Source organism: Octodon degus, unplaced genomic scaffold (assembly GCF_000260255.1).
Source record: "Octodon degus isolate 3935 unplaced genomic scaffold, OctDeg1.0 scaffold00019, whole genome shotgun sequence".
NCBI lineage: Eukaryota > Metazoa > Chordata > Mammalia > Rodentia > Octodontidae > Octodon > Octodon degus.
The window spans coordinates 7,089,462-7,108,285 of NW_004524595.1; the positions used below are offsets into that span (position 1 = coordinate 7,089,462).

Consider the following 18,824-nt stretch of genomic DNA (forward strand, 5'->3'; position numbering starts at 1 on the left):
GGATAACTGCACCTAGAATGAAGGGGTCAGCTGGGAGGTGGAGGGGCGTTAGGCCAGAGTAGGAGATCAAGGTCAGTCTATAGCCAGCCACTGGAGTAAGACCAGAACAGAGTTTAGATTTTCCAGTGTGTGAAAATCATTGGCATCACAAAGTTTAGATAGAGAGATAGATTTGCTTTATTATGATATAATTCACAATGGGGCTGGGGAGATAGCTCAGTGGCTTAAGTGCCTGCCTGGCAAGCACAAGGTCCTGAGTTCAATCCCTGGTACAAAAAAAAAAAAAAAAAAGATATAATTCACAGAGCTGGGGATACAGCTCAGCAGTACAGCATCTGCCTGGAAAGTGCAAGGACTAGAGTTTGATTCCTAATGCAAAAGAAGAAGGAGAAGATAAAATTCACAGTCTATACAATTTGGTCATGTAGGTGCACAATTGCACAATTTGATGGTGTATAGTGCATTCACATAGTTGTGCAAGCAAGACCACATCAATTTTAGTCTCTCATACATCAGGGTTTTGGTTGAGGAAGCTATGTATGCATAATCTCTGCTGAGAAGCTGGTGTGGAGGTACAGATGTCAGAGTAGGGAGATCCACCAGTAGATAACCACTAGGGTCCTTGTTGCAGTGGTACAAAGGCCTGGAGGGAATTGGGGGAATGAGAGACGCTTGAGGATCAAGTGTCTACTGGACATGGAATCTGAGGGGGCAAGTGGGACCTGAGTCTTCCCTAGGGTTTAGGGAGCTGAGGGGTAGGGGATGCCACTTTTTTGTTGTTTTTCTTTATTTCTGTTTGTTTGGTTGATTAAGTTTTTTGAGACAAGGTCTTGCATATAGTTCAGGCTGCCCCTGAATTAACTATGTAGCCCAGGCTGGCCTTGAACTTGTGGCAGTCCTCTTGCCGCCACTTCCTGAGTGCTGGGATTACAGGCATGTGTCACCATGTCCCACTGCCACTTCTATCTTGAGAGTGAAGCTAGAAAATAGTTATCTCCATAGGAAGCATGAGGTACCTAGAAACCATGGTTCTAGAAGAGGAAGATTTTAGGTGACTAAATGTTATTCAGCAGTAATATAAAAAAATAAAAATAAAATTGGAGTTCCTGCAGAAGAAGACCTGCATTTTTTAAGCTCAGATATTTTATAAGAGGAAGCCTTAGAGGAAAGCTGGAGGTAGTGGCTAATCCTTTGGAATATCCCTAGTCAACAGTGAGAGCAAGATTCCCAGTCAGCCCTGGACACAAAGCTGCAGAGTCCAAGGGTGGGGAAACCAGGAACATGAAGCCAAGTGGAGGCATGAGGGCCACAGAGAGCCAGAAACCTTCTGGCCTGTGAGATTTCAGAAGCAGAGGACTCATGTTCGCTCTAGGGCCCAGATCAGAAGTAGTGCTCAGTATGTGGTTGTTGAGTGAGTGCTGGAAGCAGGGAGTGATGAGCTAGCAGTGCTGCTGCACTGTGCTCAAGGACCATGAGGACGGAAAAGGGCCTGTGTCAGGGTTCATTGAGGAGAGAAAAACCACATGGTGTTTTGAACAAGGAACCTTTAACAGAAAGAATTATTAACTAACAATACAGTAGAATAATGAGGAGTTGGCTAGTAAAAAGGACTCCAAAGAATAAGGAAATGGCAGGGAGGGCAACAGTTACCACTCTTGTGGTTGCCAGAGAGTGCCCAAGGAATAGGCCCCCAGGGCTGAGATCTAGACCTCAGTGGAGAAGACAAGGTCATGTCCCTTGAATGACAAAGAATCTTTGTACCATGCTGGGGAACCTGGTAGATACATACACTCTTGGAGCTTATTGGAAATCCAGCCATTTGGGTCCCAAGGAAAGTTGTTTATAGGGAGGTATCTCGGTGGAGGCACACTGCTCCTAAACTCCCCAAGGGGAGCCCTTGGATATAGCTGCTGGCTGTTGCATCCTGCAGACAGTCATGTACTGCTAGAGTCAGGTACTTGGGAAGCTGTCTGCATTGCAGCAGACCGGTGCTTCTACAGGAGCTGGGCACTGGAGTTTGCATGCTATAGGAAGCAGGTTCTAGAGAAGCCTGCAACAGTACAGTAGCTGAGGCCTGGGAAGCTTCAACTCCTGCAAGAACCTGACCCTGGAAAGTACCCAGACTGCAGGATATGGCTGTTGGGAAGTTGTGTTCAATGTGAGAGCCCTGTAAGAGTATATTGGATGTAGGAAGGAGACCTCCATCTTGCCTCAGTGTCTCTCCACTGACAGGGTTTAATGTTGTGCCAGCTAGCAAAGGAAAAAAAATATTTCAAGGTCTCACCTATATTTTCACAGAGCATGCAATACAGAATGAATGCACTGATAACTGGCACAGTCCACCCCTTTTATACACAGCTTTCATATGCACCTTTACACCTATCTTTACACCTATTTTAGTTGATTTTTTTTTTTTTTTTTTTTTTTTTTTTTTTGCAGAACCGGGGATTGAACTCAGGCCCTTGTGCTTGCCAAGGAAGCGCTTATCCACTGAGACATCTCCCCGGCCCCTCTTTACACCTATTTTATAACAGCAAAATAACTAGATGCCTACCTATCAAGACAGAGTCATTCTTGTGAATTTATCATCTTTTTGTCCAAATGAAGAATACCAATAATCAGTGTAGCCTTTCCTGGCTACCTCAATAACTAGACCATGGGGGTGGTGGCCCATACCTGTACTTGCAGCTACTTATTGTACTTGAGATGCTGAGGCAGGAGGATTGTAAGCTTGAGCTTCACTTGGGCAATTTGGTGAGATCTTGCCTCAAAAAAATCTAAAAGAAGGCTGTGTAGGGGCTGGGGAGATGGCTCAGTAGAATAAGTGCTTGCCTGGCAAGTGTAAGGGCCTGAGTTCAATCCCCGGTTCCTCCAAAAAAAAAAAAAAGAAGAAGAAGAAGAAGGCTGTGTAAATAATATACTTGGAAGTCCTGGGTTCGATCCTCCATATCACAAACAAAAAATACACAATAAAACCTTTTCAAACTCAGTCTCACTGAACATTGTGTTACCTAAAGACTAAGTTATAGGGCTGGTGAGATGGCTCAGTGGTCTAAAGCACCTACTTAGAACAAGCTTAGCAAAGCACATGGACCTTGGTTCAATCCCCCAGCACCACATGCCAGCCCGCCCCGCCCCCTGGTGGGCTGAGCTGGACACACACACACACACACACACACAAATAAATAAAATTAAAAAAAAAAGACTAAGTTATAAAGTAAACTGACAACAAGTTGTTGAGAAAATAGTGGGAGGAAGGAGAAAAATGGAAGATGGTTGTAAGTATATATGCAAATAAACACATATTAAGTAAATAGAAAATATGCAAAAGTATTATAGCCTTCACTTCTGCATTTGTTCCCAAGGCCACATTTGAGGCTGTGTTTGCTGTCTGGTTCCTTCTCCCGTTACCCGCTCTGTATTTCCTCTGCATTCAGCCAGTCTCAGAGCAGACCATGCTTCACTGACTTGGGGCTAACCAAACCTTCATTCCTAAAGGATCTGAACCCTCAATTATCCTGCTTTTGCTGTTGCTAGTGTAGTTTTCCATTACCCCTTACTTTGCAGCTCTAAGAAACACCTGGGAGAATCCCCACGCTTCCAGATCTAGTCTCCTTGGCTCGGTTGTGTATCAGCATCCCATTTCTTGTAAATAGGACCAGCTACTCCAAACAGTGGAGTAACTCCTTTTTCTGTTGACTAGTGGCCAAGGGGTTCAAAAACCCCATACAGATGATTTACCTTCCAGTGGAACTTTTTGAGGACTCCCTGATGGAATGTTCTTTCTTTGTGGAATGTTTGCAGAGGGTTTCAGAGGTATAGGGCAGGGAACAAGAACCAACCCAGAAGGGCTAAGGAGAGAGTTAGTGAAGAGGCCATGGTGACAGGTGTGGCACACTCTTTGAAGAAGGTTGACAGAGAAGCACCCAGGTGTGGCTTATGAGCCATTTCCTGGGGAGAGTGGATCAGATTCATGCCCATGACTGCCACAGAGCTTGCCAAGGACCACAAGATGGGTTCTCACCTAGGTTTCAGCCTGACCACCTTGTGTCCTTGACCCCCAGGCCATGGGAAACCCACCCAATTACCACAGTCCACACTGTCCCAGATGGGACTTCTGCACACCGCACTTGGCAATGAATGCCCCTTTATGGAAATCTATGGTGGCTCATTTTGGCTCCAGAAAACAACTTCAGTTCCTTAGCATTGTCTATTTTGAGTAGAAACCTTTTCTCCCTTGCTTTTGGGGCTGTGTCATGGTAACCATGAGCGTGAGCAGAAGTGTCTGTGACTCACGCTCATTCCCGCCCCTGTGGCTGCCTAGTAGCTGCAGGTGTGGAGTAATCATAACGCTTCTGCTGGCAGTGCCTCTGCTGGTGGTGCCGTGGCCTCCAGGAGGGTGTGAGAGCCACCAGTCATCTCACCGTGCCTCCTGAGCCAGACAGTTGGGCTCCAAAATTGGGACAGGATGGCAGGGTTAGTGGTCATCCCTAGGGGCAGCTTGTGAAGTGGGTGCAGGTGATGTTTGAAAGTCAAAGTACTGGCATGATGACATCATCTCATCCAGAAATGGTACCAAGACCTCCAACCCTGCACTTCTTCCTTGACCTGGAGACTGAGTGGGAGGGGGGTAGACTTGGCAACTAGACATCTCTTGCTAGAAGGTGCTGGTGTCTTCCTTAGCTTTCATCAGGCCAGGAGCTCGTCACCAACCACGCTGGCAGTTGATGTTGTAGGTATGGAGCCACAAGATTTTTTCCTGCCTTCCATCACCCAAGGGACTCATTTGTATCTTTTTTCATTTGGTCTTGTTTTTTGAGACAGGGTCTCACCATGCAGTTCAGGCTGACTTTGAACTTATTGTGTAGCCAGGCTGACCTCAAACTCACAAGGATCCTCCTGCCTCAGCCTCCTGAGTACTGGGATTACAGGCATATGCCACCACTCATGGCTTGTTTGTACCATTTACCCAGATCAAATGGGAAATTCAGCCATGAGGTTGCTCGTGGGAGTGGGACCACCTCAGGCACAGATCACACGTTGTGGAACTATTTCTGGGGTCCATGCTTAATTCTGTGGCATGCTTATCTGAGTGCCACAGAATTTGCAAGGGCTCTTAAGTTAGAGGGGCCTGGGTTCCTAATCCTGCCCTGAGACTTTTTAGCTCTGGTACATTAGAGAGGTAATAAACTCGTCTGAGCCTCAGTTTCTTGTATGAAATGGGAACAACAATAGAGCCGAATTTGTATACTTTCCAGAACTGTTATTGGGCATTGGATGAGACATGCATGTCACTGAGCATATGGCCAGGACGTGGTAGATTGCACCAGACACAGAATAATGTGATTCGAAGGTTGCAATGCCCACTACTACCCACTCCCCTACACTACTGAAGACAAGCCTAACCAGGAAAGGGAGGCTGACTGGGGCAGTGTTCTCTGACCAGTCTTTACCCTAAATTAATGTATCTGCAGTGCACCTCACGTGCTGATTATGAGGGATCATGATGGAGTGAAGAACTGGCTTCGGTACAACCCAGACCTGGATTTGTATCTGGCTTCACCTCTTACTGAGATATTGGACAGTTTGAGTAACCTCCCTATACCTCATTTTTCTTATCTTGAAAGTGGGGATTAAAAGTAGTACCCACTTCATAGAATGGGGACAAGGTGTGAGGATTAATGAGATTTTGACATTGGAAAACTCTATTCAAAGGCCTGGCATGTTGCAAGAGTTTATTAAGTACAAGCTTTGGCTTGAGGGATGTCCACTTACGGGATTTTAAAAAAGGGACTTCTATGGGTGGATGAGTCAGAGACTAATAATCATTAAGGTTTATGGAGTGATTTCTCTGTGCCAGACACTCTTGTGTTTTTAATGCTTTTCATTTTAATCTTCACAGCAGCCCTGTGAGGCAAGCAATATAATTTACTCCCATTCTACAGCTGAGAAGACAGAGACATAGTTTTGCATCAGGTCACAGAGCTGATAAGGAAGAAGGCTGGGGTTTGAACCCACGCTGCTGTCTACCCTAGAGAGTTTTCCGAGATAGAGATTAGCGCATGACTCAGGTCCACGTCAGCCTTGACTCAGCCTCCCTCACAGCAGAAATAGTAAAAGCTCACATTACTGGAAGTTCAGAGATCTGCTCCCTCAGACATAGTCAGGTGTGGAGGCCCAGATAGCTGCCATGTTTGACACCTCCGTCTTCACCGCTGGCTTTGTTGTCAGCCTGGCACACTCCATGTGGCCACAGGACAGCACCTAACAGCCCTCCACTCGATACTCAATATGATTATTAATTTCTCTTCACAGTATTAGTAAAAAAAGTTCTAGAGGGGGGAACTACCTGCTCGGGCCCTCCTCCTGTCTCTCAGACAGGAGCTTTCTATCCCTCAACAAATATATTCTGCTCATAAAAAAAAAAAAAAAAGTTCTAGAGAAGCCCCTGATTGGCTCGTCCAGGACACATGCTTGTGGGATAAGAATGAGATCAGCGCAAACACATTTCAACTGGAGGACCAAAGAGGTTGGGAACTGGCTCATGGGATGGAGGTAGTACAAGGGTTTCGGATGATGGATTTGATTGTGGATGAGGATGATGATAATGCTGGTCCTTTTGGGGTGCTGGTTGGAGCAGAGGAGCTGGGTGGTTGGGTGAGGAGGTTGGGGCTGGAGAGGATGGTGGCGTTGGCTTTGGGGATAGGGCACAGGAGTCACTCTGGGTGAGATGGTCTCCAAGACCCAGCAGAAGTTGAACTGTGGCTCCTTGGTCAGAGTTAGAGCTAATGAGGGAGCTGGCTTGTGGCTTGGATGTGGGCAGCATGTGTGCAGCTGAGTTTACAGGGAGTGGAAGGAAAGGAGGCACTGTGCGTGGTCTGGACTTGAGGGAAGTGATGTATTTGGAGGACTGAATATTTCATGAGAGGGCGGAGAGGGAGGTGGCTTTCGTAACTGGTGATGGAACCCTGTGGGTGTGAGGTGATGATCGTTACTCAGTGGGACTTGATGGTTTCACCGAAAGAGAGAATGGCCAGAGCTACTTTCATATTCACAGAGGAGGAAGTGGAGGCCAGACACCACCAAGGGCGGCAGAGGGATGGAAGCCCCTTTCCCATCCCTATTCTCTCATAAAATGTTTATTTACAATAGCACATACATTTAAAAAGTGAAAAAGTATGGAAATCTACTGTATACAGTTGTTCCCCTCCTGTTACTCTTAGAGAAAACCACATTCAATCCTTTCAGCTGTCTCTTCTAGCAGGGTTGCATCTCATATTTCAGAGTAATGGTCATCTTTCTTGTTTATTTATGTGGGCATTTTCCACTGATTTCTCATTTATTTGAGTCTCATAGATGGCTAACCTTGCTCTTCTCCAGCCATTTTTTCTAAATAGATTTTGTGGTAGGATTACTATTACCAGCCCCTTTCCAATATTCTTCCAGAAGTGTGTATGTGTGCATTAGTGTTTGTATATGCATGCACGTAATAGACTAGAGGCCTCTTAAAATGGGCTTGTGCTGTGACTGTGTCACCTTACATAGTTGAAGGGACTTTGAAGATGTGATTAAGTAACTTGTGAGGAGGATTATCCTGAACTATCTGGGTGGGGCAGCGTAACCACAAGAGTCCTTAGAAGTGAAAGATGAAGGCAGGAATGTCAGAGAAGAGACTGAAGCAGTGTCAGAGTGACGCAGCGGGGGAGAGACTGGCCCTTGCTGACTGGAGTGGAAGGGTCAGAAGCAAGAAAATGGATTCTCCGTACAGCTCTCTCAAAGCCTTGAGGTCAGTCTCGTGAAGAGACCCATGGGATAGCAGAAGAGCAAGATGATAAATTTGCGTTGTTTTAAGCTATTGGTTTTGTTGTACGTGTGAAATTAATGTATGTGTGTACATACATACTCATGTGCACGTGCGTGTATCCATATGTATATACATTTGTTAAATCCAAATGCAGTGTTTACATTATTACGTCCGTGCAGCTGTGGTCCACAGCTAAGCGTTCCAGTATACTGCAATAGGTGTGTGTGTTTTTGTTTGTTTGTTTGTTTTTTAGCAATTACTGTGGGGGTTTTTTTTCAACCTGCTTTGTTTCCTTTGTACCTGTTGCTAACTCCTGGCTCACCCTGTGGTAGTCATCATGTGGCTTTCTGCAGGGGCAGTCACAGCAGGTAAAAAATGTTTCCTTATCATTTTTTGTTGTCTGTTCTCTTTGCCTCTGAGCATGGGGCATGGTAGAGCTGATGTTCTGTGACTTCCCTTTGTACTTCTCCTTGGAAATCCCTTTACGTGTGATTGCAGACCCTGTTTCCTGGCTTTCGTGTCTTCCTCTTGCTCAGTTCATCCTCCTAGTTGGACCAGATCCTCCAGGACTGAAGCAAACCCGTTCAGCCGATAGCAAGTGGTGATGAGCCCCTCTCCACTCTTGTCAGCTTCTATAGCAGAGAGCACGGTGCCAGCCCCGCTTGGCTGGCGTCTTGAGTCTGGAGTCACGTTGCTTAGGTGGCCATCGTGGCCCTGGGCAGGTGATTGCCATGCAACTCTTTTCACTTTATCACAAAGACCCCTTCCTCTTTTTTTTTTTTCCCCCCTTTTTTTTTTCAAAGTTTTATTGATAAACAGATAGCAATGAGACAGTTTCAAATCAAATCCCTTCTTTTCTTGGGCCTCCTGAGAATGGCATGTAACCAGAAGAGATGTCATCAAAACTGGTGGTGAATGTGTAAATTGAAAATAAAGGCTGAGCTGGCCACACACACACACACAATAAATAAATGTAATAAATAAAAAAAAATAAGTAAATATTTTTAAAAAAAAAAAGGGCTGGAGAGATGGCTCAGTGGTCTAAAGCACCTACTTAAAACAAGCTTGGCAAAGCACAAGGACCGCGGTTCAATCCTCCAGCACCACATGCCAGCCAGCCCCGCCCCCAGGTGGGCTGAGCTGGCCACACACACACACACAATAAATAAATGTAATAAATAAAAAAAATAAATAAATATTTAAAGAAAAGAAAATAAAGGGGCTGGGGAGATGGTTCAGTAGAATAAGTGCTTCCCTGGCAAGCACAAGGGCCTGAGTTCAATGCCTGGTTCCTCAAAAAATAATTAATTAATTAATTTTAAAAAAGAAAATAAAAAACTATTACTGTGAAAGCTGAATTGCATTAATCTTCCCCCAGATACCCCACTCACACGCGTGCATGCTCTTCAGACATACTTAGTCCATCATTATTGCCACTTTCTGAAGGAGTTCTTCAAGGTTTTTTGTTTGTTTGTTTTAGTTGTGTGTGTGTGTGTGTGTGTGTGTGTGTGTGCCTTTTTGTGGCTGGCTTGATGTCCTGAATCAATTAAACGTGTTTTTGTTGTTGTTTAAAAAGGATCACACTGTGTAGCCCAAGCTGGCCTCAGACATGCGTGACCTCCTGCCTTGCTTCCCAAGTGCTGGGGTTATAGGAGTGTGCCACCACACCCAGCCAATTCAGAATGTTTATAGCAATTTCTGTCAAATGAAAATGTTATGGTGTGTCCTCATCCACATTATTCCCTGGACCTGGGGTTGTGACACTTTTCTTCTCCAAAGTCAAAATGACCATAAAAGGTAAACGTTTTGAGTTGATTCAGGACATTGAGGCAGCCACAGCAACACAATTAAATACAAGAAAGAGGACTTCCAGAACTGTTTCAGATAGTGGCAGGGATAAGTGTGCTTGAAGTGAGGAGCAATATTTGAAGGGAACTAATGGCAGTATGTCTTTTACTGTAATAATTTTTTTTTGTGTGGAACCAGGGATTGAACTCAGACCCCTGTGCTTGCCAGGGAAGTGCTTATTCTACTGAGCCATCTCCCCGGCCCCAATACATTTTTAAAAATTTAAACACTCACTGTATTTTTTGAGCATACCTCATGTATATCTAAAGATATCTTTATCCTACCTCATACTTTTATGATAATTTGAAAAGGAAAAGAATTCTAATCAAAATTAAGACTTATTTAATCTTTTTTTGAGGTGGACAGGCATAGTGGCACATGACTGTAGTGCCAGTACCCGGGAGGCTGAGACAGGAGGCTCACCATGAGTTTGCGGCCAGCTTGAGCTACATAGGGAGACCCTGTCTCAAAAAAAAAAAAATAAAAAAAAATAAGGCGAAACAAAGAAAAAGAAAAGAATTTTGAGGGTATTGGTCTGTTATGTTTTGCTTTCAAAATTGGTGTTGAGCAGTCTGGAGCTGTTCTGACTCCTGATCCACTTTATGTCATTTTTTCTTCCCTTCTGGAGACAGGTAAGCTCTTATCTTCGTCCCACAGTGGGGTGCCCAGTGCATGCTGAATGAGGGACCCCTATAGGATTGGCTGGGCCAGGCAACTTGTATCTCAATTCTGGAACGTTCTCCTTCTGTTTTGAGATATGATTTCACTATATATAGGCTGGCCTTGAACACCTGCGCACAAGCACTCCTGCCTCAGCCTCTGAGGCACCTGGGACTACAGATTTGTACCACCATGTCTATTATTGTCTTTTCCTTCTTCATGAACTCACTAAGTTTTAAATTTTTGAACCCTTTTCTGTGACACAATAATTGTACATACTTATATAGTACATTGTGGTATTTTTTAACTTGTTTTATAAGATATAATGATCAAGATCAGGTTAATTGGCATATTCATGAGCTCACTTAGAATTTTTTTGTGTTGGAACATTTATAAACCTCTTACTAGGAATTCTGAAGTAGGCAGTTGTTGTGTTGACTATAGTTATGCCACTGTGTTATAGAACATTAAAAGTGATTCTTCCTGTCCAGCTTCAACCCTGTACCCTTTAACTTTCCTCTTCTCTCCATCTTCTTCTCCTCTGTTAACATTAGTCTACTCTTTGAGGCCAACAGTTTAGCTCCTGCATGTAAGTGAGAATGTGGTATTTATGTTTATTTCACTTAATGTTCTCCCTGATCTTCCATGCTGCTAAAAATATTATTCATTTTATTTTATTTTATTTATTGAGACAGGGTCTTGATGTGTCCCAAGCTGGCCTCAAACTCTGGGTAATCCCAAGTGCTGGAATTATAAATGTGTACCATCCTGCCTGGCTTGTAGATGTCTTTTTGACATATTGATTCATTCTTTTTGGATATATATCCAATACTAGAATTGCTGGATCATATAGCAGTTCTATTTTTAGTCATATATTGAGTTTTTTGCATTTGTGCCATCATGGTTGTTATTTCTAGTTCTTTTTTGCTCTTTATTCTTTTTTAATATATCACATTTTTTAAAATGTACTTGGTACAGGGTTTCACTATGCAGCTGAGACTCATAGTGACCCTCCTGTTTCATCCTTCCCAGTGCTTGAGTTACAAGCTTGCTCCACCATGCCTGGTTTCAGTGGCCAGCTTGGCCCCCCGGGGCCAGCCAGGCATGCGGTACCAGGCATCAAACTCCAGTCCTTGTGCATGCTAGGCAGGCGCTTAGACTGCTGAGCTATCTCCACAGCCCCAATACATCACATTCTTATTTCTTGGCTATAGTATTTTTTTTGTGTACAGAATGTGTTTTCTCCAGTTGCTGTGCTTTGTTTGGGTTTGGTTTTGACTTGTTTTGGTTCTGTCATCCAAGTTAGAGGCTTCCTTGAATGATTGGTAGTCCTTCCTGGGGTAAGAACATGGGAGTCAAATGCTACCTGGAAGCTCTGAACATGATGGTGGCCCTTGCCACATTCAGGTCCTTCTTGTTGTGCAGGACAACTCTTTTTTTAAAATTTTATTTATTTATGTGTGTGTGGGGCCAATTCAGCCCACCAGGGGGCGGGGGTGGCTGGTATGTGGTGCTGGGGGGTTGAACCACAGTCCCTGTGCTTTGCTAAGCTTGTTCTAAGTAGGTGCTTTAGACCACTGACCCATCTCACCAGCCCCTGTGCAGGACAACTCTTTGTGCAATAACTCCTGCTTGTTTGTTTGTTTTGAGACTGGGTCTCACTATATAATTCAGGCTGGCCTTGAACTCACTTTATAGCTCAGGCTGGCCTCAAACTTGCAACAATCCTGCCTCAGCCTCCTCAGTGCTCAGATTACAGACGTGCCATGCCAAGTGATGACCCCTTATTTTATTTTATTTTTTGTAATGGTTTTAGAGTTTTGTTTTTGTTTTTGTTTTTTGGCAGAACCAGGGACTGAACTCAGGCCCTTGTACTTGCCAGACAAGCACTTATTCTACTGAGCTATCTCCCTGGTCCCTAACCCCTTATTTTATATACCTTTGGTAGAATATGAGTTAAATCTTGAGACTTCTGGGGAAGGTAGGAAAAGGGATTTTGCTTTTCAACATCTTATTTATTTATTATCATTATTTTTTTTTTTCATTTTATCTATTTGGTACAGGGTCTCATTACGCAGTTCGGACTTGTAGTGATCCTCCTGTTTTTAGACTCCCCAGTGCTGAGATTACAGGTGTGCACTACCATGTCTGGACTGGGTCAGGACTCAGTGAGCCTGAGGAGGGTGAGGCTGGCCTGGTATGTGGATCAGGGATTGAACCCTGGTCCTTGCACTTGCCTAAGCAGGTGCTTAGTCCTCTGAGCTATCTCACTGGCCCTTTTCTTCAACCTCTTTAATTTCATACATGCAACTTCTTCATCCTAGTACTAGACTACCTGGTCCTATTGCGTCAAGAGTCCACTATGGACTGTTGGAAATCAGCTTTTATCCTCTTGTCTCAAATTAGGCTGTCAACAGGTCTGCTTTCCCGAGCTCAAAAAATGTGTCAGCAGTGTGTCTTCTCTTGTTAACTCAATCTGTGACTTTACATCTCCTTTAAAAATCTTTCTGCTAGGTTGGATTGAAGAAGGTCATATATGGTATATAGTCAGCATCCCCCTTATTTTTCCATCGTAGCTTGGGTAACTGGAGGGGTGATAGCAGAGACCACATCAATGATGATTCAAGGACATTTATGTGATGGGATTCCTTAACATTTTTTGACTCTTTTGTTTTACATTATTTACAGTCACTATGGACAAGGGAAGTATCAAGGAGAAAATAAAAGCGGCTATTCCTGTAGGAAAGCCTTGGTGAGGACTCTTCATGGTGGTGATTTTGTGGTGCCCCCAGCTTGGGTGAGGAGGATGGGCTGGTGCTACAGCCCAGGGCCGTGAGGCGTGCGGGGACACATAGGGATAGGCTTGGACCACAACCCAGGTGCAGCCCCTCCTGTCACCACACAGCTCCCACTGGAGGTGGGCAGCCTGCATCAAGGCCTAGAACCTTGGCCAATGAGTGGAACCTTTGGCTCTGTGGGGGACATGCCTTGCCTGGCCACCTACAAGATGATTTTAGATGACCCTGAGTGATTTGGGAGGCCACCCTTGGACATGGCTGGCCCACTGAGGAACGAAAGGGACCTAGAATTGACCTAGGTCAACTGTATTTTCTGTGAGGACAGTTTATGTAGCTCAGAGGTCAGGGGCTTGGGTGGAGGAGGAAGAGAAGGAAGAAACGTTTCCTTTTCTTTCTGGGGTGTCTGTCATTGGGGTCAAAGCCCTGTGATGTTCTGCTTTTCCTGCCTGTGTTAGTCCTTTCCCTTGTGGGGTCAGATATTCTCTGAGGCTCCTCTGATAGCACTTCTGGTCACATTGGTGTCCCTTTGGTGTCTATAGGCCTCAGGGCAGCACTGAGAGTAACTCTTGTTTCTTAATTAGTGTCTGGGTCTCCCCAGCTCCACTTTGGGGTCCTGCGGGTCCCCAAGTCTTGCTGCCCATGGGGCTCATAGCACAGCAGGTGGGAGCTGGGAGAGGTCCAGCTGGTCCAGCTGCCCACCCAAGCTGGGAGAAAAGCAAGGGCTAAAGAAGCCCCAGTCAGGGCCAGAACTCGCACCTGCCAGCTCTGGGTTCAGTGTTCTTTCCTACCAGACTGCCTCTCACAGCTTCCCCCTCCTTTGGAGGGTTTTGATTTGGGGGTGTTCAGAGTTAAGAGATCTGGGTTCAAGCGTTGGAGAGGCTGTTTTGAACCTTAGATGCAGCAGTAAACTAGGAAAAGTACCATGCTCAACCCACATGAGGACCGTGCGTGTGTGTCACGTGGCCAGCACGGGGTCAGAAGCAGAGCCATTGCCACTGTTGCCGTCCGTCCTTCCCTTCCGAGCTGTCAGATATTTGGGTAGCTCATACTGGGCCAGGGGCACCGAGCCCACAGAGCATGGAGGTGTGGGAAATACAGTGGGTCACAATGGAGCCTCCTTAGAGATCAGCTGTGGGTCCCAGGGGCTCTCCAGCCAGTCCGGGTTCTAAGTTACCGGGCTCTTCCTGTCCAGGGGCCCTAAGAGGGTTCCTCCCAGTGCCTGCTTCCTCCCTTCAGTCCCGGTGCAAAGCCCTGCGGCTCCTGGGCTCTTACCCACCCCTGGGGAAGGGGATGGGCCCATGGGAGAGCCAGGCCTGTGCCATCTCCAGTTCTGGTTTTCCAGGGAGCCCTGGCTGGGGGTTGGAGGGGATGGGAATAAAAGCCCAAGAGGGAGGGGAGCGGGGAAGCTGAACGGGAACTGAGAGGGAAGGGTGTGGGTGGCCCCGATCCAGCCTGCCTCCTACTTTCCTGCTGCTGCCAATCCCCTCCCTGTCGCTCATCAGAGGCAGGGGCTTGGCTCAGTGGTCTGGGGGTGGGAGCTGGAGAACTGACACAGCTACACCCCCTCTCCAGCTGTGGCCTGAGGCTCTGCTTTGTTACTTCACTGTCTTGAGGCCCACACCTGGAACAGGGAGAAAAAGCCCCTAAAATTCAGCTGTGTGGGTTTGGAGGGCCAGCTTTAACCCACCCATTCTCCCATTTTGAAGGCAGATGGGGCCAGTTGTGGGGTGCGGAAGAGAGCCATTCGCATCCTCCCTCAGAGCAGCCTTGACTGTGGCTGTGGCCTCTCCCCACCAAGGCAGCCCCTAGAGAGCAGAGCAAAGCAGGCCTTCAGCCTGGCTCAGTCCCGGTTCAAGTCCGAGCCCTGAAGTGAGGTGACATTCATTTCACTACATCCTGTGACTGCTGCTCACTTCCTCCACGTGGAGGGAGCAGTGTGGGGGTGGGGGGTCGGGTGAGGACAGATTAGAAGGAAAATGTAGCCTGGCTGGGGGGCCTCTGGGGGAAGCTGGGGTTTCCCAGGGGCTGCTTGGGGTGGGAGGCAGGGTGCAGGAAGCCTTCAAAGGAATGGAACGGATGTGCACGAAGAGAAGGGAGGAGCGGGAGGCAGCGCAGGTCCCAGAAGTGGCACCAGCAACACAGTGACTGGAGGCTCTGGCTAGACTGCTGCCCCAGCTGTCCGGCTGCTCCCAGACGGTGGCAGGAGGGATCGTGAGGGCAGCCTGCCAGTGTTGCTGGCTGGGCCTGCCTCAGTTTCCTTCTTGGAGTGCTGGTGAGGACGGGAGGAGGTCAGGTCAGAGGCAGGGGTCCTCATGGACTGTGCTGGCCCTGGGCTGTGGCCTAACCCTGGGGAGAGGCTGAGGGTCAGGTGGGCCCGGGCTTCTGACCTTCTGTCCTGCTGACCTCCTTCTCTTCCCCAACAGGTGGAGCCATCAGAAGCCCAAACCCACAGGACAACTTGGGCAGGTCTCACCAGTGGGATCAATACCGAGATCTATGTTTAAGCTCTAACTCCTGCTTACTAAGGCCACAAGAATTCCTTCCCCAAAGCCCAGCAGCCCCCAAGCCCCACGCAGCCCCAGCCTGCCGCCCACCACCCAGCTGCCCGCCATGCCCTCCAGCGGCCCTGGGGACACCAACAGCTCCGCCCCAGAGCGGGATGACGACCGAAAGGTGAGCTGCTGGCTGTTGGGCAGGGGTGGGGGGTAGGGTTGTATGCACCCTGATTGGGTCGGGGGGCTACCTCACATAGTGGCATCTCTGCTGTGCCAAGAGCTCCACCATGAAGTCATGTGTGTGGCTTGGCCTTGACAATAGACTGGTGGGGACCATCCACATTCCAGCTTTGGTGATGGGGAAACTGAGGCTTTGAGACTTTAGATTCTGGTAGTGGGCCAGGAACTTAAACCCAGGGGTTCTGGGCCTTGAACCTTAGCTTTCAACCACTATGGTGTGGATTCCTTTTTCGGTCTGTCTCTTACTAGCTGTGTGTCCTCAGGTAAGCCCCTATACCACTCTCTTCTGGCTGTTTCTGTGTCCTAGGGCGTTTTGTAGACATAAGGTACTCTGCCCACACAAACACACAAACACTGAGCTATATCCCAGTGTTCAGTAGCGAGGGACTTCGGTGGCCATTGGAAATAGCAAGTCCCTGTTCACTGCCCTAACCTCTGAGCAAGCGTCACTGGGTAGTCCTTGCTGTGGCTTTGGGCTAATGAAGTGCTAATCTTGTATTTTCTGAGCCCTGTGAGAGGTGACCTCTTCACCCTTCTGCTGAACTCTAGGTGGGGTTTAACTCAGCCAAAAGGGACTTTACCAGACTGATGGGAACCCCTCAGGGTCATCACAGATTGCCTAAGGACCTTCCTAGCTATAAGCATCCATAGGACAATCTACCTCTAACCCCAAAACTTCAGATTCTGGGTTCCCTTCCCTCAGTAGGTGGTGACTTCCACTGCCACCCTGTAGTGGAGTTGTGACAGCCGGCCTTCCTGGCATGTCTCCACAGTCTCCTGCCTGTGCCCCTTTTCCTGAATTAATGTGAGGACTCTAGATCCTTGGCCATGTCCAGGAGTGGTAGGGCCTATTCCTCTGGAGCAAGGATAGACTCCTGGGGCCAACCTATGAGCACCCTAGGAGTGGGGTGCCACCCGCCAAGCTTGTCAGTACTGCTGCCTTCCTCACAGGGTGACTGTGAGACCTCCCTCACACATGCTCAGTGCCTTCCTGGGCTCACTCAATCTAAGAGCGTGTTTACATTTTCTGGGTGGTTTCCATCCATTGTTCCATTTTCCTTGGGGACAGCCCTTGACAAGTGGGACAAGACAGATGGCCTTGGTTTACAGATGGGGATGCTGAGCCCAGCTAGTTAGTGGTAGGTCCAGATGAGAGCCTGTCTCCTGTGTCCTGGATCTGAGCCCTTCCCATGGCCATGTGCATAGGTTCTGCTGTGGACACACACACACACACACACCTGTCAGCCTCCTGCGCTCTGCACTGTTAGCTGTGGCTTGGATGACTCCCTGCCCTCCTTGGGCCTGATTTTCCTGTTGGAATGGATGCATCTGGGCTCCCCGCTACCCTGAGTCCCACGTTCTGACAGATGCTGACATCTTCTCATCTCTGTAGTTTCACCCAGGGTACCTGCAGATGGGACAAACTCCTGTCCCTGGATTATAGATTCCTCACCTCCCAGCAGCAGCTCAGGGTTGGACTTGTGATTCTTCAGGATGGAAAATGAGCTCTGCACAAGGAGATGAAAGTCCCAGGCTTGAGTCCTGAGTGTGTCAGTCACTGACTGGGGATGTGGAGATGTGACTTCAGGCCATCTGGACTTGTGTTTGCTCAGCTGGAAAATGGGGATAGTAACTCTAGCCTCGCCTGTTTTATTGGGCAGTTGTGGAAGTCAGATGGGGTCATGAGCATGGAAGTGCCCTGCAGACAGCAAAGTCTGGTCCAATTATAAGGGATTACGACTGCTATTATTATCTACCCATAGTAACTGCTCTGGCTCACGCAGCAGCAAACACATACCCAGTCCTGGGTCCTGTGCTGACAGAGTGAGCACACTTGCACTCCGGCAAGCAAGTAGTTGTGCCAAAAGATGACAGTGATCTGGAAAGTCCAGCCTGGGGCACAGCTGGGCCTACTCCTGTGTACCCACGCCCATGGCGCACATGCTGGCTCACCTGGTACACCTCTCTGGTACCCTAGGCTGGCTCCAATAGTGCCAGGGAGCTGCCCTAGGAGGGTGCAGGGAGACACAGAGGTCTAGGAAAGCCAGGCCTGGGGCAGGGGTGCTCCGTAGTGGCACATGGGGAGACACAGGCTTGATCTGCAGCCCAAGGAGCCTGGCAGAGGTGCCCAGGAATCTGGCACAAAGAGCTGTCTGGCGAGCCAGAGGGAAGGGGCGGGGCTCCCCACTGGCCCCTTTGCTGCCTGGCCCCACCTGCCCCACTTGTTCCTGCCACGCCTCCAGCACCATTTGAGTGCTTCTGAGGCTGCCAGACCTTTGTTTATGCTGTCCTCTGGGCTGGCAGTCCCAGTCTAGCACTTCACCCCTTTTCTCCTGGTTTTGTCTGCCCTGGATTACAGTTCACAGTGGACTAGTGGTTCCAGTAGTGGTCAGTATGACCCCCAAACCAACCACATCAGCAACCCCTGAGCCATGATGGAAATGCAGACCTTGGGCCCCAGCCATACCTGCCGAGTCAGGAACCTGGGCTGGGCCCCAGCAACAATCTGTGTCTCCAGAGCACTCTATTGCCCGCAGATATTTGAGATAGACCAGTGTAGATAATGTCACTGCCCCTAGAAGGTGGTCATGGCCCTTCCATGTGATTACCCAGGACCTGCATTGGCACAGAGTAGACACCCAGGACATGTTTCCTGGATAGGACACAAAAGAAACCCCTCCACAAGAGAGAAATCAAAGCCCAGAGGCAGACAGGTGGGGTGCAGAGCTTAGGAGCTGGGCTGGGTGGTTGTACTCGTGGCTGGGAGTATGCAGGGAGTGTATGTCTTTGAGTGCCCCCTGGTACCTGCTGTCACTTCTCTCTGACATCCATGGGGTGGGCGAAAGGGGCTGCTTTACAGGCTGGGAGGAAGCAGGGTGGTGAGCTGTGAGGCTGTGGTCAGGTTGAGTCAGGTGGGAAATGTGGCTGCAGCCAAGAGGGGTCTATCCTAGAGGGGCCTCTTGGGAGACCAAGAGTTTA

At 47.9% G+C, this 18,824-nt stretch overlaps 1 protein-coding gene across 1 annotated transcript in view; it reads left to right on the top strand.

Annotated features, from left to right (window-relative positions):
- The window catches only part of Dnmt3a (DNA methyltransferase 3 alpha), a 105,238-nt gene that overhangs the window by 13,569 nt on the left and 72,845 nt on the right, over positions 1–18,824 (top strand). The window contains exon 2 of the mRNA XM_023711114.1: positions 15,534–15,783. Coding sequence (XP_023566882.1) covers positions 15,721–15,783 — 63 coding nt within the window. The 5' untranslated portion in view covers positions 15,534–15,720. The remainder of the gene's footprint in view (positions 1–15,533; positions 15,784–18,824) is intronic.